Here is a 26012-nt window from a genome sequence, read left to right as displayed (position 1 = left end):
CCCAACATTCAAGATGTGTCTTACCTTCATCCACAAACAATAGAAAAGTTAGATTTATGTGCATCATCGTCCCTCCCCCTTTGGCAATGCTAAATATACAAAAGCCCCAGTGTTTCTCTGAACTGGTGTTCATCGTTTCTCCCCTTGGTAACTGCAAATACGGAAACCCAAAAATACAGACGGTGTAACTCATGTATATACAGTCAGTCGTCACTGTTAAATACAAGACAAGTACCATGCTACAGCTCAAAGAACTCAGACTGGTCCATTAAAAAGAGAAGCACAGTAGTACAGTCAAGTACGAAATGACAGAATAGGCCACATCGGTCAGAACTGAAACCGGTCTACTTCAGCTACTTCAAGTATCCAAGTACATTTAAAACCCGATCTAAAATCAACAGCTCTAAGAATCCACATTCACAAACATTTTAAAATTGGCACAAACTCTGGTTAAGTATTTACTGAATGTGCAGATTACCAAGAGTTTTTTTCTCTAAGTGCACAGAAGCCAGTGCAATAATATAATAATTAATAACAACATTGATTTTAACATAACATAATAAATAAGGGAATAGACAACTGATACAAAGAAAATATGGTTTAAGAGGAAACAAGAAGCTAATGCAAACACAAAAGACAACATCCAACAATCAGCAGAAACAATGAGCCACAATCTTCAATGTTGAACATTAACAAAAGGCACATGCGCAAACGCACACACGCACACTATGTACCAGCCAATACATGCACATGCTTAGGCACAGACGTTTAGTATGGGATCTGGTTTTGGTAATACTGGATCATGTCGTAGGTTCTACTCCTGTGAGACAAAAAAAACAAACAGTTGGACAAATTTCTTCAATATTGCTTTCTGGAAACCAATATTAACAGGAATAGAAGAAGTGAACCGTTTCGGTTTTGTACCGACCTGTTGCTGAGGAAGCAGTTCTGGATGACTTTGATGATGAAGGAAGCTGCATCTTTCTCACTCAAACCAGGGTTGAACCGCTGCCTGGATGTGGGGAAAGAGAGTATGAGCAAACAACAGCAAATTACATTCAAACTGCTTTTTCTCATTCACATTGACACACACATGCAGACACATCAACACGCCTGACTCACTTGAGCAATTTGATGGTCTGTCCTCTGAAGCAGGGAAGGCCAGTGTCCAGCATGAGTGTAACCAAGGAGACCACTCCATCCATGTAGGGCCTGATTTACCAGAGGAACTTGTCTTAATGTTACATGTCAGCCATCTTTACAGCACAATGAACACTTGCTTTAGCACTTCTGCATACTCACCTGACAGCCAAGTATCCCCTCACACACATCTCCATGAACCATTTGAAGGGCGTCGCCTCCATCTTCCCACCCATGATCATCACCATCTCATCGGTCAGCTTGATATCTGGCTCCCAGCCGAGGTTCCCACCAGGAGAGCTTTCAAAAATGAACCCGAAGTCTAGAAATACACAAACTTTTTTTTAATGAAATGCTCATGGATCATGTAACATGAAGACAATGTAGGGCACTATCAATACAAATACAATCACTCAAAACATTTGCTAAAGACTGCAGACAGAATGATGCAAAATAAAAGCTTAGGTTACAGAGGGTTATAATTCCATTATTGTCTCAACAATGGACTGACATTTTCAAAAAATAGTCAAAAGTTTGGATGCACTTTGATAATCTTAAGACAACCTGGGCTACCAACCATTTTTAATGCATCTTTCTCCCTTCCATGCAGCTATTTGTTTCTATCAGTATATAACACGCGTGAAACTCAAGGCCCGCGGGCCAAATCCGGCCCCTCGCAGATTAGGATCCGGCCTGCATATCAATTTACGTTCACAAAACATTTTGGCCCACCTAGTTTTTGTCTTTTTTATTTCAACGTTTTTGGTGCTTTTTTTTTTTCTATGATGGCTGAGGAACTTTTTCCTGACTTCTTTAGGACTTTATGTCGACCAAACTGTAAGTGAGAAGACTATATGACACATGCAATAAGAAAGTCAAAGATATTTGACTTTTTTGATTAAATAAAAGCATGTCAATAAACTCTCCATGTCTGGCCCTTGGAGTGATTCTCTTTTTCCAGTGTGGCCCTTTAGCAAAAGTGAGTTTGACACTATATAATATAGTTAGGTCTAAAAGTCAGTTTAAAACCTTTTTAAGATTGGTAATCCATGACACAATACGCACCGATGTGGATAAGGTGGCCCTGGCTATCCAGCATGATGTTGCCGTTGTGTCTGTCTTTTATCTGTAGCAGGAAGAGCAGCAAGCTGTAAGCTGCCATGCTGCGGATGAAGTTGTACCGTGCCTGAAAAGAGAAGTGTTGGAAAGAATATCAGTTAAACTGTTAGTAAATACAATATGTGAGCACTGAGACATAAGGTAGAGTTGTACAGGTGTAAATGACAGACTGATGACTGGAAGAGCCTGTATTTACCTTCTGGAACGCTAATGTCGATTCATCTCCATACTGGTTCCTGAAATAGTCGTACATGCCGAAGTCAGTCTGTCGGCCCAGCTGGTCACGAGACTTGCAGTCTGGGATGCACTCGATCACTCCACACTGTGGTGGAACATCAGAAAATAGGAAGAATGAGAAGTGCAGTACATAGATTTCAGGGGAGAGTTAGGAAATTTTTTTTAAATAAAAAATTTGTTTTGGACATTCAGTTGCTCCTGTCAGGAAGTAATATAGAGTAACATAGGAAAAGTTTGATATGAACTTACTCCAGGGGCTGTGGCCACCACCCTGTAAGGAAACACATAGAGATCCAGGCCGACCAGCTGGAAGATGTTCTTAAACAGGCTGATGATCTGAAGAGCCAGCATGTCCTGTGAATGCAAAAGGTAAGGAAAGGAAAGTCAAGCAAACAAAATCAAGTCACTTCAAAAGGAAGACATCACAAAATAGAGGGAAGATAGCAGTGCAGTAAGTGAAGGGAGAGGAGTGTGAAACTGAGACCTGTCTGCAGTCGTCTCCCACTTTAAAGATGGCCGCCTGCCAGCAGATTCTCTTGGCCTCCTCTTCACTCTTCACCTCATCTCCAGAATCTGAGCAACACTTCAGACCTGAGGGGAAGATGTCATGACAAGCTGTTTGTCTGTGCACAACACTTGAGAAATGAAATATCTACGGTAAGTTCATTTAACATTAGCAGTACCTTCTTTTTCCAGCTCACTGACTCCACACCTCCTAACTTTAAATTTGGCCAGGTAGGGAGCTTTGGCAGCACTGAATAGAGGGGGACAAAAAAAAGTGCTTTTGTAAGTTCAGTGAAGATATTTCTTTGTGATTTCTGGTAATACTGGTTATGAACACTATAGAAGATGGTTTTGAGGCCCACCTCTGCATGGGGGTCCCAGACTTGTAGTCTATATCCAAAACTATGGCCTCTGGGTTACTAGGAAGATAACATCCAGGTTGGACTTTGATCTGTGACATGGCTTCCAGGCAGGCCCTCTTTCTCTCCTCCCCTTTGGGAAAAGGTCTGATGAAGACAAACAAAAACAACTTGAACACACAGTTTCCACACTTCTATGACTCACTTTACTGAGAACAGCATGCATGGGTATCTCACTGAATGACTTCGGACCGTAAGTGACAGTCGGGCTCTGCTGTTATTCACAGAGGGGAATCACTGGGGAAGAGAGTGATAGAGAGTGGAAGCCAGGGGACAGTCCAAGTTTTTTCTCCAGATAGTTGCAATTAGTGCTGTAATGAGGGCCGAGGGGGATTTTGTCTGTCACAAGGGGGCTGACAAAACACCCTCTGTTAGAGCCAGCAATAATGGGGCCTGTCACAAAACTTCCAGACCGGTGCATAATCAGAGAGACAGTACAGCAACCAATAGCTAAATAAATGAACAACAAAAGGGATTTAGAGAGTAGACCACAGTTGGAACGAGGAAGGGAAATGAACAAAACATCTTGGCTCAGGGGAAGACTTGTTATCACTTCATTAACACCTTGAAGATCTCCTAGAGGGTTTCGTTTAACAGTAAAGTTAAACTGTAGTATTACTTTGAGGCCTTCCTAAACGTTGCTAGTTTCTTTCAATGTCTCAGTCAGATTATGAGTGTATTATACTGCATCATTACTTGATATGGCATTTAATTGAGGAATATAGCATATAATGATAGAGCCAAAACACGTGATGAAAAAGTGATTTAAATGAGATGATGATGATGACAATAGGACAATGGGATATAAAATTAAGCGAAGCAGAGAGGAGAAGACAAATAACTCATGGTTATGTTTTATAGTAAATGGATTGCAGGCCTTGTTGCAGCCCAATAACAAAAGTAGCATTTCCTTTAGGGCAGTAGACACAGCCCTTAATTTGTAAAATGGTTTTAAAAGCAGTCTCAGTGCCCCCAAACAGTCCAGATTCTCACCTGCACTACTAAAACTGTCGAAAAAATACATTTGAGTAAATGTTCACTGTGATGGAACCTCAACCAAATTTCAGGTGTCTGAAAAACTGATACTTATACTGAAGCAAAACCAATGGATATCTGTGGGAAATCAATCCAAAATGTTAAGTTAAATTTGGAAGAAATTCCAGCAGTAATGCAAAGAATATGCTACTGTAACTAATGGCATTAAACATGCACAGTATGGTCCCTAGAGTAGCCAGTTCACCACCTGGGCACTGCCATGGTGCTCTTGAGCAAAAGAATGATTCCCCCCCAACCGCTCAGGGCACCCGTTTAGCAGTCGCCCTCACTCTGACATCTCTCCATTTAGTTCATGTATAGGACCTGAGCATGTGTGTGTATATATATATATTTCAGGCCTGTTTGTAGTATAACAGAGTGTAAATTGTAATTTCCCCATTGGGGATAAAAAAAAATAAAAAATAGTGTATAAATTATTAATTATTAAATAAGAAAAAGTTCATACTTGATAATGGCTGACACATTGGTGATCTTGTTGAAGAAGTCAAACTCTCTCTGGTAGAAGTCTTTGGCCGGGCCAGACAGAGAGCCGGTGATCTCCTCCACCATCTGCTCCAGCAGCTCACCTATGTCAGCTGCAGGGAGAGAGAAGGTTGTAGGTTCTTGTATGTTCACTTGTTGTGGTGTAGAGGTGTTGAGTCAGTAAAGAGATAGTGAGGGTGAACATCTCACGGTCTTTCTGGTTTCCTTCCTCGTCCAGGTATATGTTGGTCTTCATGTTCCAGATGAACTGGTGAGCCAGCAGCTGAGACTTCTGAGCGGCCCACAGGATGTACTCTCTCACATAACCCATCTACACCGGGTTGTAAAAGGAAAGCAAGACAGGGAGAGTTCTGAAAATGTCCTAATCTGAAGATTTGTGGGCTTTAAATTAAATGCATTTGCGGACTCAAAAAAGCTGATATTTACCTTGTCATAACGAAGCGCTTGGACAATTTGAGGAATGTAAAACAAAATGGCATCCTAGAAACAGAAACAAGAAAAAAAAAAAAAAAAAAATGACATAAATGTGTCAGTGCATACATATGAAACACAGAGTCCCCTAAAATAATGGCCGCATTCCTTTGGCTTATCAGTCACAGTTTTATCAAATTGTATCAGTGCAACAATAACAATATTTTTCTCTAAAATGTAGTTGAGTAGAAGTATAAAGAAGCTAAAAAAAGTACCTCAAAATAGTACTTAAGTAGAGTACTTGAGTAAATGTACTTAGTAACTTCCCACCACCTGCCATTGGGCATATTAGCGTGAATTATAGACCCCTGAACATACTACTACCATCAACTCTTTCTCACACTTTTAGCAAAATCAGTTCTGATGGTGTTTAATACTGTATGCTACTTGAGGAAATGACAACATGTGATTGTGTGTGTGTTATGTATTTATGAACGTACAGGAGGAAAGGAGCGGAGTACTTTGACCCCGTACTGGGCTGTGAGGGGGTGAGGAGGGTACATAGAGGAGAAGTAAGACAGTCCAGTTGGGGGATCTGCTGGGGCCCAGCACAGGACATGACTTAGCTCTGGAGAGTCAGCATCAATTGTGTGCCACGTCACAAGGAACTGAAGAAAAACACAAAAGAGAGAAAGTAAATTGAGAAATATATCAAAAATGTTTCAAGTTCAATCATTTTTTCCCGCTCCTCTTGCTTGATGTGTGTCATCGAGTCGTACCAGTATCATTAGTGTTATTTATTCTCCTTGCCATATTATGTTCTTTACAGTAACATTATAGTTTACTTTTCCATCGAATAACTACAATTGCCATAGACAAAAGTTCTGTTACGCAGTTTTGTGCTATTTCTATGTCCGTCAGATACATGTCAGATACAAAAATGAAAATGAAGTTACATAAAAAAATAAATTAAAACAATTATTCAGGTTCAAGCCAACATTTACAGTAAATCAATACTTTCATAGGTTCTACTATTATGCGCAGCATGCATCACAGGATCCATATTTCCGCATCAATCTGACATCAATCTGACGCTGGGTTACGACCCCCCCAGCCTGACGGTGGCCTAACTATCCTCCAGAGGAAACAGTGTTTATTGGTGTTTTATAAGTGACTGGAATAAACAACTATGAGATGTCAAGGAGGATCAGCCCATAAATTATGGTGGCCTTTGGGGAAGGCCGTGCTCTGCCTCCCTTGCTTCTTCTTCAGACAGGTAGGAGGCTCATTAAGTATTCAGTCAGGGAGACATAAATGAAGAGGACTAGAGGAAGCTAGGGAAAGAGACTTAAACAACACCAACATGTCTTAAGGGGCATGATCATGGCCACTTGAAAGCAAAACACTGAATAACAAAAACAAGTTTTTTTCCATTTAAGTTTTGTTGTGACTTAACAGAAATGCAGTGGTGGCAAAACTTAAAAAGTTAAGACAGAATATTTCAAATCCTTAAAGTCAATGGCTGCCAAAATTGGATGACTGAATCTATACCTATGGCTATAGATGATTGCAATGGATCAATATAGTGTGTATTCCAATGCAAAATGAGGTCCAGAAAGGGTTTTAATCAGAACAGATCTTTAGCTTACATAATCAAAATAAGAGAAGCTATGCTGTCTATTTACATAAAGCTTACTGTATCACATATGCACAAGCAGAGTTTGGCCACACAATATGTAGGGTTCATTGTGCTAGTTCCTATACATAGTGTTTCACTTTCTTTTCTTTTTTCAATCTTGTTCAGCTACTTAAACCTTGAAACTCATTGACAGTTACAGAACTTAAACCCACTTTGTCTAAGCTTGTCGTTGTCCCCAAGATTTTATGATTATCTGCTCCAAATACTTCAGAATAAAAGCACCATGAATGAAACTAAAAAGATGGCAGACACAACTGCCATCCTGTCTGTAGTGGCCGGCGGGGGACCTCACCTTGACCGCTTCTGGAACATCACACACAGCAGCCGGATCCATTCGCACTAGGCGAGTCACCTCTGAGACAATCGCCTCTGTGTTTTTAAATCTGAAAAACAAAATTGAATAGGTGCCCAATAAATGACTTTATCTGTTCTTGTTGTTTTTCAACAAAAGGATAATTTAAGTTACAGTCCTGTAACTAAGCCATAGTGTGTGTAACAGCTATATGTTGGTCGATATATTTTGCACAATAAATTAAAGGGTAATATTTGCATTATCTGTTGAGGATATTTTCATTCAGCTAGAAATTCTAGCTGTTTGCACGCATTAGTGGTGTAAGATGATTTCATATTGAATTGTCTGCCACCTTTGTGTTGTAGTTAATCATTCAAAAACGTCTTGCTGCAGTAGAGGGCAATAAAGTGCAGATGGTTATGGGATTTCAACTTAAAAAACAGTTCACTTTGGATGTTATTGTTAAAGGGTTTTTGTGAGACAAAATCTATTACACTCTCGGTTTGACATTGATTGAAACTTGGGGATGTATTGCATTTTGTTTCTCTGTGTACCTGGCAGGCAGCTGCAAGGCAAGGTAAGGTGCTATGCTCCAGGCCAGGTTGATGTTGTCCTTCCACTGTTTCTCGGTCAGACTGATGTATTTGGACCTCCAGTTAGCAATGCTGGTTTCCACTGACTGTTCAGTAGCAATAGCAAGCTCCTGAGTGGATAACGGGTTGTACCATATTGTCAGCCGCTCAATCTCGCTGGCCTAAAGAGAGACAGAGGGGATGGGATTCATAATAATTTGCCAATAGGAAGTCAAATATAGAACTACATGTAGAAAGTTTGATGTAATTCTCTCGATTACCACATATTTGTGAATATAGATAGTGGATGAGAAAATATAGTGCAGTACCAGTAAAGCCAATAAAAGAGTCCGGCGTTTCATGTAGTACTTGTGCAGCTGTGTGCCTCTGTTGCTTTTTTTAGACAGTCCTGAAACAGGACAGGAGCAATACATCAGCAATACATTGTGACAGCGGAAATATTACATTATTGACCTATTTCATCAATAAATAAGAAGCAGATTTAGGTTAAGTTTCACTGTGACCATCTTTGCAGCATATGGTGTGTTTTACCCGATTTCTTGGATATGGTGGACATCCCGGAGGACAGAGGGTAGGTGTTGATCCATCCCTGAGTAACCTGCTGCCTCTGGCCCATAGCGGCATCAAGACTGTTCCTGCTATCTGCCCCTGCCACAACAGACAGGCTGTTCACAGACATGTCTTGGGGATCTACACAAAGGAAAAAATCAAATCCACGTATAAGGTGTGAATTCTCTGGCTATGTGTTAGTTTCTAATTTTGTTAATATTACTGATAAAATAAGACCACTGTTGTACTGTGTTGTACCTGGGGGAACCAGCTGGTTGGCAGCCAGATACTTTTTGTCAGACTGCAGGCTGGCATAGAACTTGATCATTATACTGATGTCTTCTCTCAGCCTCTTATCAGCCTGAGTGGGGAATTTGGGAGTGGCACTACACAAAGACAGAGATGTCAAAGAGGTTAGTGGACAAAACAACCTACAAAACAGATTTGAACGATATTTCTTCCTACCTGAAGTAGTCAAAAGCAGATGAATAGATCTTCTCTCGCAGAACATTTCTGATGGTGGCATTTGTCACAACATCAGAATGCAGAAGAGTCAGACCCAGAGTCAGCAGTCTGAAATAAAGCATAGTGATTACACAATAGTCTTATCAAGTTTAGGATTTAGGATTTCTGGCAGCTGATTATTACAGCATTTAAGATTAAACCAATTTGCTGTTGTGATAATGATACACGGTACCTAAATCTTGGTCCAATGGCAGCAACATGTCGGTTCAGGCTGCTTTTGGGCCCTCCGACACTCAGAGAAAGAGATCTCTGCAAAATGGAGGTGAAAATCTCCACCTGGTCAGCACTGCTGTACTTGGCTATCTCAAACCTCTGCACCAGAAACTGGAGGGAGAAAAGAAAGAATGAATAAAGATGTGACAGTTTCAAACCCTTTTACCCTTAAAATAATAAGCTTAATTACATTTTGTGAAAAATGCATCAACATTACAGAGCCTTTACTGTAGCATCACACCGGTGGATTAGCGAACATGAGCATGCTGTGTGTATTACAGACATTTAGTTTTGTTATCTCTCGATACTGAAGTGTGCAACGACTTTAACGGTAACAGTAAGTTGGCAATAGAGACGACAAAGAAATGAAATACAAAGCAGTAGTTTATGTCTGCCTGTCACTGACCTCTATCCAGAGGAAGTGAGGGATGACATCAGGTTCACAGGGTGCAGGTTGACTCTCCTCTGATACAGCCAGAGGGCCGGCCTCTACCTTAGCCTCCGAAAACAAGCCCATCTTCAGCTCTACTGTCATCTGCCAAGCTCCTGCCATCTCCCGCATAAACTAGGCAGATGGGGAGGATAAGAATTACTCTATTCTACAACATATCTCAAATCAAGATTAGGGCTGCAGGATATAAGGAAAATATCTAATTGCGATTATTTTGACTGATATTGCGATTGCAATATGATTTACGATATTGGAGGGAATAATCATGTTTGTATCATTCTTCTCATTTTCATTGACTAATATTAAATCTTAAAAAATTAAAATTATTATAGTGTGATTTTTGCGTGGATCTATACCAAACAAAGATGTTTTATGTAATCTGTAGGATAGGATTTGTAGTCCGGGACGTCTCTGCAGCACCACAATACTTCATTCAGAATGGTTTGACACATATTTTGCCTTTAACAAATATTGCGCCCCTCTGCGATTTGGATATTGCACTAGTCCATATTGCGATTAATTGTGCAGCCCTAATCAAGATACACATTCATGTAACAAATTATTCCTATGATTTTAAGTGATTAATTGATTTTAAGTAAGTGATAAATATACTCACTGGCACTTCCACCCCGTTGTGTGCAGCCAGGAGCCATTCCCAGCAGGCGATAGCAGTTTCCATGCCATGTTCTGTAAACATCTTCAGAGGAGACCAACACAGATGGTGCAGGAGATGAGGATTGCAGTCTGAAAGACAAAATATAGAAAATGTCCATAATTGAATTATAACAACAAACAACCAGCACTATTGCTGAAAGATATTCAATACAAAACTAAATGACGCAGAGCTGCTCACTTTTGGTAGTTATAAGCAAAGCGGCCATCTTGAACATGGCCTGGGTGAAGGCCTCTGGGTCTTTTCTGTCCAGAGCACTGGTCATCTGATAGATCATCAGCTTGGTGAGGTCTGACTGGCTGTGAGTTGCCTGTGAGAACTGGATCATACCAGCCACCTACACAGCACATGGACAGACAGGTATGAATCATGCTGTATGCAGAAAGCATCGGAAAGTCACATATTCTTAATATTTATAATATTGAGACTTCACCTCTCCTGTGTAGCGGTTGCGCAGGTTGAGGGATGCCATGAAGTTGGAGTAGTCTTTTTTCACGCATGCAGGTCTCTCTGTCAGCTGGGTGGTCTAATGAAAAACACAGTTCAGGGTCCAATTAGGGAAACAGTCACAAGCTAGGAAAGTAGATTTGTAGCTGTACTGTAACACGTCTGGCTATACTGAAGCTATCATGCCTGAGCCCTGACTCTCTGTATTTAGAGATCTGACCAACCTGAGGGAAAGCAGCCTAAGGTTGGCCACATGGTGGAGGACAGCACCATCATAACCAGTTAGCCAAATGGGCAACCAGCCAAACGACCCACCCGTCCATTGCAGGTAAGTAACCAGGTAACCAGCAAATCCGCAAACCAGCCAAGCAACCAGGTAGGTAGTTCGGTGCAGTTTAACAAAGACAAAATACAACAAATGAAGCAAATGAAAAGACACATATAGCAAAATGCAAGCACATGAACATAAACGCACTGCATAGCAAGCAAAAAGATGTCACACAGACTAGTAAGCATGCACACACGGACATACAATGCTAGACTAGACTCCCAGTGTTTCCAGAACCACAGAATATAATAAAAGACATATATGTGCAAAAAGGATACAAGACACTTCTGGTCAGTGTTACCAAAACTGCAAAGGCTTTGACAAAGCAACTTAATGGCACATTTGTTAACCGAAAAAGCCAATTATGTTGGACAAATGTTAATAAGCATCCAATCAACAAGCCTGTAAGGCCAAAGCAGTATGTTCCAATGATGTTACAAAAGTCCTTCTTGATGCCTCAGGAAGTGACAAGGCATTTCTTACGTCCTGAGCCATCCTCAATGCTCTAAAAAAAATTGTAACTGCCCTTACAAAAATCTTTGGTAGGACTGTAAAAACAGATACTGTGCTTTTGTTGTTGTAATGTTCAATAATGTGTGTCTAAACAATGTTTTCAGTATTTTTTTACGTCCCATACCGACATTTGTTCTGCAGTCTTTAAATATAAAATGTGACAGGTAAGTCAAATTTACCTGACCAACCTCACCATTAATTGGGCTGTGTAATGTTTTCTAAATTCAAGACCGCCCTTAATCTGGGGAAAGGGCCCGTGTTCCCTGCATGTGTGTGTGAGACTCACGCCGAGTGTAGTACTCTGTCTGTTGTAGCCTGCAAAGTGCAGTATGCTCTCTGTGGCCATGGCCAGGCCAGTGTGCTGGGACAGTCCTGACACCCAGTTCTGATGCTTGTTCAAGTACTCCTGAACAACACACAAAATACAGGTAAGATATTAGGAATGGACAAAAAGAGAGAAAAGGGGAAAAAAAGAGAAGCAGTAATAGAACAACAATGACAAATATCCTCTATAGTCAAAATATGCAATGACTTCCCTTAAAAAAACGTAAAAATTTGTAATAATTTCTATTATTATAGTTATTGTAGCCATAACAGTGTTGCTTAAACTATACAGACATGCAAAGTCAGCTGTGAAGTTCAGACTTTTAGTATTAACTTTCAAGACCATCAATGACTTTTCTTAGACTTACTTCCATTACAGTCACTTTTGTTAGTTTTGCATAATCAAAAGGAATCAGTAGCTAGCATTAATACAACCCCTCTAATTGAGTGTGTGCTGACCCTCTCTTAAACTCCCCAGCTCTATTGATTTTTCTGATGCCAAAGAAGAGCTCTCCACTCTGAGGAAACATAAAAGTAAAGGAACTCACCTGTAAGTGGGACTTTGTGACTGAAGGGGCCCATTTCATTGCCTCTTTCAGAATCTCACCACAGCGAGCAGCAAAGTCCTTCACTATGCTCTACAAGGAGATAATTAAACCAGAATGTGACCATTTAAGAAATACAAAAGGGTTGTTAGACAATCAATTTCAATAAAATGTATCCCTACACATGTTGAGATGAGGCAGACTCTTCCTTAGAGATTTCTATTGGTACATGAATTTAAGAAGCTTATGTCATGTCATCAAAACATCACATTAAAATCCATCACAAAGGATAATTTGGCTGATGAACAGATTAAACAATCAAAAAAGAACAAAGACTGAGCAAGAAAGAGGCCACAACTGCCTTTAAAACCAATACTGTGCTGTCATCTAGTGGTCATAAGTGTAATAACAGTCCAAACTCACCTCTCTGGCCTCATATGTGTCAGGAACAGTGATCCTGTACGGGGTGTCTGGGATGTCATAGTACGGCTGATCCTTGTGGATGTCCTAAATAAACAGAAAATAAATTTGTTGCAACTGAAGCTTATAGGTGCACCTATCTAAACACTTCCCATGCTCTTTAAGCAAAAATAATTCAAACTGCTTTTGTTCTACCACAGAACACTTTTATTCTTTGACTAAAAATGTTGACAAAAAGCTGCACTAGAGGAGAATATTCCACATTGGTTCTGTGTTGTTCACACCAACCCTCCACTTACAGCACTTAGTGATAGAGAGAGTGTCTGCAAGATGTCCAACATGGTCTTCAACACACGACCACTCCAAAGCAGATGGGGGAATCTAGTAAAGGTAAAACACATGAGAAATAGGATTCATACTGTATATAACATGATGAAAAAAAAATGTAGGCAAACAAGGATCTCGGACACTCACGTCTCAGCCAATCCAGAAAGGTATTTGTCCGCCACTCTGCGAATCCTCTTGTGGGTGTGGTTAAAGTTGATCAATAAGAATTGGGCATGTCGCTCTAATTCCTCCTCGTGCTCTTTGGTCTTGGGCTAAAAAAATGAGAAATATGATTTCATTGTTATTCAATGATACTGATAAAAAAAAAAAAAAATATACAGTCAACAAGACGTCCAAGCCTTTCGAAATTGTTTACTATCACCCCAAATTTGAAGAGAAACCATACTACCTACCTTCTCAGCCATCATCTGGAGAAAGACATCAAACACCTTATCGCTAACACAAATAATACACTGCATCATGCCTGCGAAGAAAGACAGAAAAAGGGAATTTGAGAAAATGAATTACACAGCATGAGGATAAGAAAGACCAGAGAAGAACGAGTGTAAAGCCCTCACCAGATTTGTCTTTCTGGATAGCTTTGTCTTCAAAGTACCGAAACATGACCTGGAACCTGTCAGGATCATTGGATCGTAGCATCCTGAAAGAGTGCAAGAGAAAAGAGAGATAATACAAAGTTTCATAATCTGACCTCACAATGAACAAAAAATGAACAATGTGAATTGGATACAGAAGTGTAAAAGGAGCGGACCGCATGTATTCCAGTCTGTAGACTGAGAGCAGGTACGTGGACATGGCAAAGTCAAGCTTGTTAATGAGGGCAGATCCTTCGGGAGGTGGGTCGAGGAGATTGCTGATGGTTGTTCGCAAATCGCTCAACTCAGCCTGGTGGACAGAAATGGACAATTAAAAGATAAGCCCTGGTGTTTCTGTTCTCAAAAGGTACCGGGGGGAGGGGGGCGTACCGGCGTGACTGTATCATTTTTCAGGGCAGAGTTATATTGCAGTTCGGAGCGAAGAGGTTCTCCACTGGGAAAGGTGAGAAGAGGAGACGTGGTAGCAATCTCACACACACCTTCATACCACTCCTCTGGCCAAAGCCCTGAAAAGACAAAATATATTCATCCAAAAAAATAAAGGAAGCCCCTGGACCTCAATGACACTGATGTTGTATGCTAATATCTCACATTTGATTAAGGTATTTAGAGTTGTGAAAACACATTCTTCAGTATGGTTTTGGTTATATTTGGGTTGATACTGATGATAGAAAAAGCCAAACATCTGTCTTTATCTTATTTAATTAACCCTTTTATCACAACCCTAACATATTTCTATTTCCCCATCTGGTGTGAAATAAATATCTTCAAGTTACATTCACTACATTATCATATCATTATCAGCTTCTTGTAACTCTTCTTGCGATAGCCTGGGCAAACACGTATAAGAAAATAAGATCTATAACCAACAAATGAAGGCAATGGGAACCTTGATGTGTTGAAACTCCACACAGTTCATAGCTGAGTTAAAGAACTTCATCTCTGAACAGGGAAACAATTTTGTGATTTGAAGAAGCTATTGACCACTTAACCAAAATCAGACCTCTCCTACTCATTTTGAGTGATATGGTGCAGAAGTGCAGAACTTTTGACTAAACATGTAGCATTCTGAAATCAGTTGCTCACCTGATCCTTCCACAGCAAAACCCATGACCACAGAGTACAACCAGAAGTCCCTGAACAGCTTCTGGAGACGGGGCTTGGCCTCTTTTATTGGCGGAAGCCGCCTGGTCAACTGTGAGTTAGAAAAATGAACACAGGAAAATGGTAAAAAATGCAGAGCAATTAATGTTGCATTACTCAAGAATTCATACAAATAGCTTAAATCTTTTTTGATATGCTGCACACTGAATAAATAAAGATACACAAATCAAATGAATAAACAACTGCAAAATATATCTAACCAGACTACAAGTCCTTCAGTATGTAATCAGTATTAAATCATCTTAACAGATTAGCTGAATTGTGAAGAGTTAAAGATTTTAGTCAGTCACAGCACTTTTTGGTCTGTTTGATCTGGTCTATTTGTTCAGGAGGAGCCCACATCAAAGTTCAGTTTTGTATTCAATTCTTTGCTCTTAGTCCTACAAACAGGAGCAACACAGCACTTCCCGCCAGCACAGTAAAGGTAAGTCATTGAGTGAGACTGCTATTAAGAAGAGTTTTTATGTTAAATCTTTTGTATTTTTAGCAAGTAAAGACATGATTTTATTCCAACAGAGTTATTAAAACATAATTTTATCGAAATCTTCTAAATGTTGATCAGATGATTATTAGGCCATACTAAATGTCTATTCTCTCTGCCTCAGCCTTCAGCATGTGGGTCATCACCGTCATGTCTGTGGCCTGTCTGCTGGTCAGTCCATCCCTGGCTGGGATAAAAGACCTCAGCTCTCACTTCACTGACCCTGAACTGGAACCCAGAGGCTTTGAACCAGAGGGGGCAGTGGATATAGAGGCCATCCCCTTGGAGTTCCACAAAGAAAACACTGTTACTAATGACCTAGTTCTGGATGGCTTTGAGGATGAAGATTATATTGATTTTGACAAAATCCTGGCTTTGGGCAGCGACGACTACACGTGAGTATTAACTGTTGTTACTTCTGGTGCCATCCATCCATCCATCCATCCATGGATCCATGGATGGATGGATACTTCTGGTGCATTATATCAAAAACAAAATGTTAAGAAAAGACGTTGAGATGTATATATGATGATGAAATAATTTAAAAGAGAAACATTGTATATAGTATGCCGAGACAACTCATTTACTTGGTGCCAACTTAGTTTTCAAGTTTTATACTTAGATTCTTAGAAGAAGAATTATATGTATGAAAGTTTACATAAACATGTCCGTAATAAAAATGTTTACGCATCCAAAAATAAACAGTTACTTATAGAGCAGCTACTAGTGCTTTTAGTCTTTTGGAACAAAATACCTAAACAAATTTAGAGTAATTCTACTTCTGAATGGCTGGATGCTGAGTTTACGATATGTTTCAGTGAAGGGGATGAGATAGATGAGATCGCCACACCAGCCCCGGACATTGACATCTTTGCCGAACCCTCTGACCCAAAGATCCGCCGTGCCAGACTCCTACGGCTGTTCCATAGTCGGTCTCGCCTCCAACGCCTCAACATTGTTAATGCCCATTTCGGTTTCAACCTCTATCGAAGTCTTCGTAACGACGTCAACCAGAGTGACAACATCCTGCTAGCACCTGCTGGAATCTCTGTCGCTATGGGGATGATGGCTCTAGGGGCAGGACCTGGAACCCATGATCAGATCTATAAAGCTCTGGGATTCGCAGAGTTTGTTAATGCTAGCCATCACTATGACAATACAACAGTGCATAAGCTCTTCAGGAAGCTGACGCACAGGCTCTTCAGGAGGAACTTTGGTTACACACTACGCTCTGTAAACGATGTCTACGTGAAAAAGGATGTCGCAGTGAAAGACACTTTCCGTGCAGAGACAAAGGCTTATTACTTTGCAGAGCCGCAGTCAGTGGACTTCAGGGACCCTGCCTTTCTGGACAAGGCCAACCGTCGCATCCTAAAGCAGACCAAGGGGCTGATTAAGGAACCGCTCAAGAGTGTGGACCCAAATATGGTGCTGATGCTGCTCAACTACCTGTACTTCAAAGGTGAGTGAAAATCGGGACACACTCTGTCCTCCACCTACTTTCAAATGATGCGTATGTTGCAGAACTGTGAGTAAAGTAAAATTACAGCACAGCTGTCTACTGAAGTAAAAATATGACTCTTATTTGTTTGTATAAACAGGTACATGGGAACAAAAATTCCCCAAAGAATTGACTCATTATCGCAACTTTCGAGTTAACGAAAAGACAAATGTACGTGTGCCAATGATGACCAACAAGGGGAACTATCTGGCTGCTGCCGACCACGAACTAGAGTGTGACATCCTACAGGTCGGTGGCCTCACAACAATTTAACATTTTAACTTGGCATCTGAAGGGTGGCAATTTCCTGACAAACATACATACTGGTCTACAAACAAGTCAACTGGGATACATAATAATGATGTAAAGTTTCTTATTTTCAGCTCCCTTACACAGGAAAAATCAGCATGCTTATTGCCTTGCCTAGGAAGATCACAGGCATGAGGACCCTGGAGCAGGAGATCTCTCCCACTGTTGTCAACAAGTGGCTCAAAAACATGACAAACAGGTCAGCAGCCTTCTCCCAAACAAAAATAATGAATAGCTGAGAAAGCACACTGTAAATAATAATAATATGCAATAAACATTTGGGAGCACCTTAATAATTAAAGGCTTGAGTGAACATGCTGAAAATGTTTAGACCTAGTGGCGATTTAAAAGCTATACCATGAGAAAACTTTTCTATGGCTCCTTTCAGGACTCGAGAGGTGGTGTTACCTCGGTTTAAACTGGAGCAGAACTATGACTTGATTGCAAATTTGAAAGAGATGGGCCTCACTGACTTGTTCCAGGAGAGTGGAGATTTCTCTGGAATGACCTCTGAAAGGGTTTCCATGAACTGGGTGAGTAAGACTAAATCAGTCATGAGGCAAACATCAAAACAAAATAAAAGTGGGTTGGTCATTCAGTCACCTGGACACCTTATTAACTGCAATCAATAACAAACTATTTCAAAATAATGGAAGCCTTCTAATCTACTTCCCCAGCTGAAGCACCAGGGGACCATCACAGTGAATGAAGAGGGCACTGAGGCTGCTGCTCTGACCCAGGTCGGCTTCATGCCTCTCACCTCTCAGATCCGCTTCACCGTGGACCATCCCTTCCTCTTCCTGATCTATGAGCACCGCACAGACTGCCTTGTGTTCATGGGCCGGGTGGTCAATCCTTCACAGAACTAAACTAAACAGCTAAAATATACCCTTTCAAATTCCATGTTTGGTTAGAATATCCAACTAAGATATTACTGGCTTTAATAGCTGGGTTATTGTTTTTAATAATAAATTACTGCTATTAGTACAATATGTATATGTACCATCAAGTAATGAGTGTGAGTGTAATGTATGTGTATGCAGTCTCTTACCTCACATTTAAACTTCATAATTTTCATAATGTGAGTCTGTCGGAGTGACTCAATGATTATCTCTGGTAATGTTTTATCTCGTGCAATGAGCCCAGTGAGGAAATGTGCTCAAAAATGCATTATATACCTGTCATTAATCACTTATGTTGTACTGTAATAACACCAGAAAGACTATGAGAATACATGAATAACACAAGAAAGGGAATAATAAAATAATATATAAAACTACCACTAATTATAAAGAGAGAGCTTTAATGAAATTAAATTATCAATATATACTTTATTTACTTATCTCATTATTAAATACATCTAATATATTTTAAAGAAAATCAAGGTTGTGCAACAAAATTCAGCAGTGAACTGGTGACAGATATAGGGCTGCAGCTAACAGGGTAAATATTTGTCGACTGTTCCCAAAAAAGGGCAGCAGTTTGTACAGACATCACATACTCACCACAGCAATCACCGGAATGAGGACTCCAAGATTTCCAGCACTACTTGATGCCTACGAGAGATAAAGAGCAATTACCAATTTACTAACATTACAACAATTTCCTGTTGTGTTCAGATGTTAATGCATTTAAGCACATACCTTCAGTGCTGGCCCCTTGTCTGAGGCCCTCTCACTGGCTCTCTTTCCTTCCAGGCCCAGTTGGACAAACAGCTCTAAAAGGTTCACCATCAGCTCATCCACGAGTTGCTCCCCCTGCAGGTTGGCTGCAATGTTGGCCAGAGCATTTATCACTGCCAGAGAGCAGTGCCTAGTGGAGGAAAGACAGAGGGAACATTTAAACACAGTTCCAAAGAGACGTCAATGTAAATAAGGTCAACAAATATTAATGTTCTCCCAACTACATTTTCTTCTTCTACATGAAAACAGTCCCCTGGTGCAGCTAGTAATTTTGTGATCAGGGTAAGAGCAGATGCTGACCTGTAGCCATGATCTCTGTAGTCTTTGGTAGCTGAGTAGACCACTGAGCTGGCCTTCACACTGATCTGCTGGAACAGGTTCCACCCCTCCTGGTACATGTATTGCTACAAGACAGAGAAGCAGACAGGAGTAAGACTGTGGATGCACCAGTAGGTTAAACTCGAGCTAAAATTAAAAATGCTTTGGTTTGCTAGCTAATCTTCTGTTACTACTTATAACATTTACACTTTTCACAAAATCAAAAATCCCATTATTACAGAGGACAGCATTTTGATCTGTATCTGCTGTATAATTTCAGATTCTTTTCCAGTCCTTTGTTAATTGTAGTCTATCGCACTCTGGGTACACTGGCTGTTAAACCCCCCCGCTACACTCCAAGGGGTTGTCAACTAGAATACTGGAACCTATTCTTAATGCACATTGTACTGAGCAAGTAAACAGCAGCCAGCAGGTTTCCAGTAATTACAGTGTGTCAGCCCCTCTGGGTTAAGAAAAAAAGGGTTACATTACTTCTATTTAAGCAAAAGTAATAAAAAGTTCAGTCTAATATAACATAGTTACTATGAAATAAATCTGCATTCCCTCACCAATGGTTTACACATTTGAATGATCCCCTGGTGCTAATGTAATGGCCCTTCTCAACCATAAATGTATCAAAATAATGGAGGCAAGATGCCCTAAAAATGTGTTATCATTGTATCTTTGAACTCACATTTCCTGTAATGACCATGCAGCCAAGCTGGTCGATGATGAGGACATCCAGCTGTGATGGAGGCTGGCAGAACTTTTGTTGAAGGATTTGTAGGATGTGCTCCATGACTTTAGGAGTGTCTCTCAGAGCCACTGCAATGTGGCCCAGTGCTCGAATGGTGTGATCTGGGATCAGATGGGCATCCCTGGCAGAAAGACACATTTTATTTTTAGAGTAGCTGTTCATCAAGGACTTGGAAATGAATACAAGGCACAGTGTTGCTTTTCTTCAACCGGAAATGTTGCTTACTTGTCATTCTCCTGTGAAATGTATAAACGGTTGGACAGACTAGCCAGAAAGGCCTCCACGATCACATTGTCCATGGTCAGACCAGCTTTCAGACATCTGAGAGATAGGAAATACACACAAAGATGAACAATGAAAGTAAAAAAAAAAAAAAAAAACGTTCAAATCTTATCTTCAAGTCTGTGGCTGTGCCAGGTGTTTGTGTCTGACCTGCATATGTTATCAATGGAAATGTCTCTGAGCTGCTCGTACATGGACGGCTGGTCTTTCCGGTTGGACAGGAGGTTGAAGGTGGACTGAGAGTGCTCATTGGTCACATTTATCCTAATTTCTCCTGTGCCTTAAATAAAGATTGACAACAGCACAAAGACAAAAACATCAACAGAAAGAGCATTAAAAACAAGCGGTTTTAAATCTATTACAATTTAAAACATTGTACCCTGCACAGAAAAGAAAAAAAAGGCTAATTGTAGTCTCAAATCTAAAGAGCATGTTATCTTTTAGAATCTAACAAATTGGCAGCTAATCTATGAAAAAAACAGTACACTGTGAAGAACCAGTAACCTGAATTGATTTTTCAATTGTCTGTGCTGTATTTGCTGCAGCTAATCAATGAACACTGTTCAGATCAATAGTGGATTAGCGCTGAACGTAACATAGTGTATATCTGTCACTGTATCATCAGCTACAGCACTTTTGTCCCATTTACTTTTGGCTCTGATCATTTGTGCTGTATTTAGGATAAGAATGTTCCTTAAATAATAAATGAATAAATGAATGAATTTACCTGTGTTGCACTGGCTATGATACTTATAGAGTTTAATAAGAACAGGGGAAGGAACCACCAGGAAATCTCTAAGAGAGGTAGTGGCAGAGTGAGCAACTACTGGAAACCTCTCACACAGACGACCAAGGCCCTGAAACAGAGGGGGAGACAATAAGAGAAACTGCCAAATAAATAATAGAAAGGTATGACCTGCAACACAGTTTTGGGTCAACTTCAAAACCAGGGTCACCAGGATGCTCACTTATTTTTAGTTAAGTCATTTTCTGCAACATTTTTCTCATTTGAGCAAATATCTTAGTGCTCTGGCTACCTTGCAGTATAATACCTGTAGGCAACAGATGAGCAGGGGCATATGAGCAATGATGACTTTACTGGAGGTTTTCGACTGCAGCTTCTCTGACAGTTTGGTGCACAAATTCTCAGCTCCTGAAAAAGAAAAAAAAAAAAGACATCAGGAAAGAAATGTAATTCAACCATAAAAAATAAAACACATCCAGTATATGACTACGGAAAATAATGCTCTGCTCACGCTCTTCTACAAATTACTACCTTGCTCATCTTTGACAGCCCACACCATGAGGTCCACGCAGGCAGCGTTGGCTTGGCAACGAAGCTTGAGGGGGCTCTGTTCCACCGGCAACCCTCCTGTGTCATAAAGTACCCGCTGCAGCTCTGATTGACTGTTGCTAAACTGTTCTAGTACAAAGTCATGCACTTGCCGTACAAATGCTGGCTGCAAGGCTGAGAAACATGGAGAAAGTAGGAACATTTGACAAAATATTCTACTTGATAGACCACAATATACAACAATAATCACAGGACTGTGGGGATTTAATGCATAATAAATAAGCTATCTATGATGCTTTACCTTTCATGTAGTATAGTGTGTCCCGCAGCATTTTGAACACACACACATAGAGAGTGTCACTGAAGGTTTTGTAATAGAAGTTGATTCCAGGATTAGACTTAACAACAAACAGAAGAGACAATGACAGAGAAGATTATTTAACTGATAATGGCATAAATTTAACTTTGAATTTACCATTTATAATTTTTTTTGTACAGACAGTGGTTACATAGTTACCTCTGTAACCTCCATCATAGTGGCGTCCAGAGCTTTCAAAAACGAGTCGGAAACAAACTTCTTCACCTGTAAATTGCAGATATGCACAACCACTGGTAAAGATGCAATATACGTGAATGGGATGGGAGACAACAGATGCGGTATCTTGGAAAACAGGAAGTGGGCTACTGTACCATGCCCAGGAGCTGTCGGAGCAGATCAACGGGCACCTCCACCTCGTTTTCAGTCCCCATGAAGAGAGGAGACACTGAGAAACTCGAGCTGACTGTAGAGAAATAGTAGTCAGGATCTACTGTGCTGCTGTCTGGGAGGTAGGCACCTAAAAATGAAAGAGACAAAAGGACATAAAAAAACACCCTGGATCCATAGTATGTGGTATCAAGCAACAAAAGATTCACCTAAATTAAAAAACTTTTACTGTATGCATGACTGTATTATTAGAGCATGTGAAATATGTCTGCAGTGTACCATAATACATATCATTCATTTAGGATACATAAAAGTGCAGATAAGTAATATGCAAGTAACTAGTTGTTACATTGTTACATAATGCTGATGACTCACAATGATGAACTAGGATGAGTTGACAGAATCCTGGTTTACATTGGCAAACACAAATCTAATCAAATCTGCTTGAGTTTCTTGAGTTTTACCTTCAAAGTAATGCGTGCCAGGGGCTGTAGGAGAGCAGGGAGAGTGGCCTCCTGGATCTGTACAGACCTATGAGACACCACATTACAGAACATTTATTTACCAACTAACTAAACATAAAGTCATCGAAAATGACTCTCTAAAGTATGTGAGAATATTATGACTCTGCAGTCACCTCTAATTGTCTTGTACACACAAAACATCTGAATCCAATCAGCTTCATCACAACATATACACACCTGCACAGAGGCATCCAGGTTGGTCCCGGTGGATCTGCGCAGAGTTTCACTCTGGCACACTGTAAGCAGCGAGGATGGCATGATAGAACGAAATTCATTGAAGGATCTGCGCCGCACTCCCTCTGTTTCCTCTGTGACGCAGCGGGCTGGGGGCGAATCTTTGGGGAACAGCTTGGACAACAGGGCTTCGTCTGTGTAGCTGTAGCGGCCAAATGCTCGAGTCATGCCGAGCAGGCTGGGGACAGTATACCTGCACAAGTAGACTGGAGGCAAGAGAGCATCTGTGAAGCTTTTTTGTGTTTTGAAGTACTGATGTTATGCACCTTGTTGCCTTTGTGTGTGTGTGTGTGTGTGTGTGTGTGTGTGTGTGTGTGTGTGTGTGTGTGTGTGTGTGTGTGTGTGTGTGTGTGTGTGTGTGTGTGTGTGTGTGTGTGTGTGTGTGTGTGTACCTTTGTCTTGATTATCAGGTGTTTGGCACATGTCCTGCAATGACTGCATGACCTCCATTATAGCGTTCAAGATCTGGAGGGGAGACAATAACTTAGCACTTCACTGCAATGCAGCCTAACCTAGAAATTACATATTATGACCACTTTCTAAACTGACCTCTTGTCGGGAGTCTGGGTCCCTCTGAGCCACATCTGCTAAAAGAGTCACTAGACAGTAGCTGAAGTTTTCTGCGACTGGGAGATATTCTGAGGAGCAGAAAATGACAAGACAAAAATACCTACAGTTGAATGTCACATACGTGTGCAGCAAGAAGTGGCATTTTATGGACGGATATTAACACTATCTCAATATGTCTTGAGATAGTATTGAAAATGAGTAAGAATGTTACTAAGTGCACAGTTACAGCAAGTAAATAGAGGCCATTGTAAAACAAAGGGCCCCGCTATAAGAGGATTGTTCTCACCCTTTCCTTTCTTTCCTGAGCTTTCTTCGATCCATTGGACCCGCGGTAGCCCTCTCAATAGGCTCAGCAAGTAGGAAACAAGTATGTCTTTGTGCTGCCAGAGTAAAGAAAATCATTACATTACACAAACAACTGCACTTGTTGGCACAGAGCAGTACGTTTGTTTGCCTAACAAGCACTGATAAATCAAAAATATGAAGTTTTAATTATTTATTCTGACAGTCAATCAAATCTGGGTCAAAGAAAATATATCAATCATTACTTGAAAAGTGAAGCTACCATCTCTACATAACCATATGGCAGGTAAGCTTTCCACCCTGTGTGTCAGTGTGATGAGGTTAGAGGCTTACATGGCCAGCTGAATGTCTAATCGCCAGTTTAATCAGATTATGGGAGTAAGCTTATCATGGTGATATATGTGATATACTGTATACGTCCTGCTGAGAGGCTGGTAGCAAAAGAAGACTAATAGTACTGATATAATAAAACTAATACGTTCTTAATAAGTCATGCTACTCCATCCCTTTGTAATAAACTCTGTAAACTGAGCAATGTTTGGATCATATTATCCATTAACTGCCGGGACAATTTAAATATCTAATGTTTAAAGTGTTGATGAAATGCACCCACTGTGTTAAAAAGGCTCAACGGCTCGATTTTCTTACGGACAACCACCCACCTGTAAGCCAGATTCCACCAAAAACACAGCCAACGCAATAACAGCATCTCTGCGACGCACATCTAGAGTGAACACACCGCGGACTTCCACTGGACACATACATTGTAGCTTCTGGACCTGAAAGACCACAAAGAGATCATGAATTTATGATCTTGAAATAAATTTATAATAGACATCAGACATATATGCATTGAAAGACCTGTTTGAGAGTGATTGCATGTTCCAGTATTGCATTTTGATCTTTCTAGAGCTATACCAGGAATATTAGGAAACTGCCCTATTAGTTTTGTACATACATTACATTTATGCACACTAATCTTGGGTTACACATACTTTATATATCTTTCTAACTCTGTATTATTTTTTACCCCTTACTACCTTCTGTGGATCAATACAGTTTACTGTTGCTATCAAGAAGGAAACCATAATCTACTATGTTGCTGCCCACTGTAACTATATTATCATGATACAGGTATTTATGATATTCAAGACAGTCACCTCACTATGCCTTAAAACTGATAATTCCCACACAACCAAAAACTGGACATTAGATAACCCATATGCTCCATAAAACAGCTAAACTCGGTGTATTGATGATTGCCTATATGTTTTGTTTGATAGCACCACATTTAAATATTACTTTAACCAACAGCTCTTTTCTCTTCTCACTATACTCTGTATTAGCCAAAAAACCCGTTTTGATTTTGACCTGACCATCCGTGCAACAAGTATATACCTATACATGTGCTCTATCATGCTAAACGGATCGCACTGTGTGAGCATTTCTCTATCAACCTGTTTGACTGCAGTGCTGATCAAGCCTGATGCTCTGCATGTCTGATGCAGTATTAGGCAACATACAAGCAGCGACGCCACTTTATTCTGCATTGCTCTCTTCTTCCAGCTACAATGATATACAGACGCACGCACCAAATGTTAGCTTGACAAACACGTCAGTGATCAAAATAAGCCACCGCCTGTGCGGAAGCGGAGCTACATCCTTAACAATTCGGTTGTTCAACGACCCTAACGTTGGCTTATTAATACAAATGTGTTTTAAGCTCACTCGGTTTTCTCCTTTCTCACCTTTTCGACCGGTGCGGGACTGTGGGCAGCTAAAGAGCGGGCCAGCGACAGGACTGTGTTGAAGTAAAACCCTCTCGTACCGCCTCCCATTACAGACATGTTTACCACTACTAACGCTACATCAAACGAGCGAAATTGAGCGAGGAGAGGGGAGGAAACAGACGAGCACATAGACAGGAGCAGCGACAACTGGCTGTGGCAGAACCGCAGTACGGCAACTCTGCGCGGACAATCTTAACGAGAGGCTTGCAGCA

General features: G+C 40.5%; 2 protein-coding genes across 4 annotated transcripts; one reads left to right on the top strand and one right to left on the bottom strand.

Annotated features, from left to right (window-relative positions):
* Nucleotides 1-196: 196 nt before the first annotated feature.
* pi4kab (phosphatidylinositol 4-kinase, catalytic, alpha b) lies at nt 197-25987 on the bottom strand. Of its 3 annotated transcripts, none has more exons than XM_028577374.1 (55): nt 25759-25987; nt 24673-24789; nt 23994-24087; nt 23687-23775; nt 23530-23602; nt 23081-23343; nt 22844-22910; nt 22364-22509; nt 22191-22256; nt 21975-22071; nt 21656-21847; nt 21432-21532; nt 21107-21236; nt 20530-20659; nt 20323-20418; nt 20035-20218; nt 19323-19426; nt 18984-19152; nt 18846-18896; nt 14972-15080; nt 14255-14391; nt 14041-14174; nt 13847-13929; nt 13682-13752; nt 13416-13540; nt 13241-13322; nt 12945-13028; nt 12525-12614; nt 11939-12058; nt 11036-11050; nt 10798-10890; nt 10545-10701; nt 10308-10435; nt 9647-9805; nt 9200-9351; nt 8968-9075; nt 8761-8888; nt 8485-8643; nt 8262-8341; nt 7915-8114; nt 7361-7451; nt 5870-6037; nt 5385-5438; nt 5148-5268; nt 4921-5050; nt 3363-3506; nt 3180-3250; nt 2981-3087; nt 2746-2850; nt 2456-2581; nt 2206-2326; nt 1303-1462; nt 1123-1212; nt 929-1012; nt 197-820 (listed from the first exon to the last, which is right to left on the bottom strand). In XM_028577374.1, the coding sequence occupies exons 1-55, from the start codon at nt 25927-25929 to the stop codon at nt 769-771; spliced, it is 6378 nt and encodes a 2125-aa protein (XP_028433175.1). In that variant the 5' UTR covers nt 25930-25987; the 3' UTR covers nt 197-768. The 3 variants fall into 3 exon arrangements, with proteins under 3 accessions (XP_028433175.1, XP_028433177.1, XP_028433176.1); XM_028577376.1 differs by having other exon boundaries at nt 8485-8601; XM_028577375.1 differs by lacking the exon at nt 11036-11050.
* Nucleotides 15663-18312, top strand: serpind1 (serpin peptidase inhibitor, clade D (heparin cofactor), member 1). Its single transcript, XM_028577377.1, has 6 exons — nt 15663-15925; nt 16349-16992; nt 17132-17280; nt 17415-17539; nt 17729-17873; nt 18018-18312. Exons 1-6 carry the CDS (start codon nt 15663-15665, stop codon nt 18207-18209), a joined length of 1518 nt encoding a protein of 505 aa, XP_028433178.1. The 3' UTR covers nt 18210-18312.
* Nucleotides 25988-26012: the final 25 nt, after the last annotated feature.

Source organism: Perca flavescens, chromosome 5, assembly GCF_004354835.1.
Source record: "Perca flavescens isolate YP-PL-M2 chromosome 5, PFLA_1.0, whole genome shotgun sequence".
Lineage (NCBI taxonomy): Eukaryota > Metazoa > Chordata > Actinopteri > Perciformes > Percidae > Perca > Perca flavescens.
This window is presented reverse-complemented; position numbering and strand designations above follow the sequence as displayed.

Coding starts and splice junctions, on each gene's coding strand:
- serpind1 (XM_028577377.1), top strand. CDS start 15,663: ATGTGGGTCATCACCGTCATGTCTGTGGCCTGTCTGCTGGTCAGTCCA. Junction 16,993..17,131: donor CAACTACCTGTACTTCAAAG/GTGAGTGAAAAT, acceptor TTGTATAAACAG/GTACATGGGAACAAAAATTC. Junction 17,281..17,414: donor TAGAGTGTGACATCCTACAG/GTCGGTGGCCTC, acceptor TCTTATTTTCAG/CTCCCTTACACAGGAAAAAT.
- pi4kab (XM_028577374.1), bottom strand. CDS start 25,929: ATGTGCTCGTCTGTTTCCTCCCCTCTCCTCGCTCAATTTCGCTCGTTT. Junction 21,237..21,431: donor TGCTCATCTGTTGCCTACAG/GTATTATACTGC, acceptor CCTCTGTTTCAG/GGCCTTGGTCGTCTGTGTGA. Junction 6,038..7,360: donor ATGTTCCAGAAGCGGTCAAG/GTGAGGTCCCCC, acceptor GTTTTTCTTCAG/TTCCTTGTGACGTGGCACAC.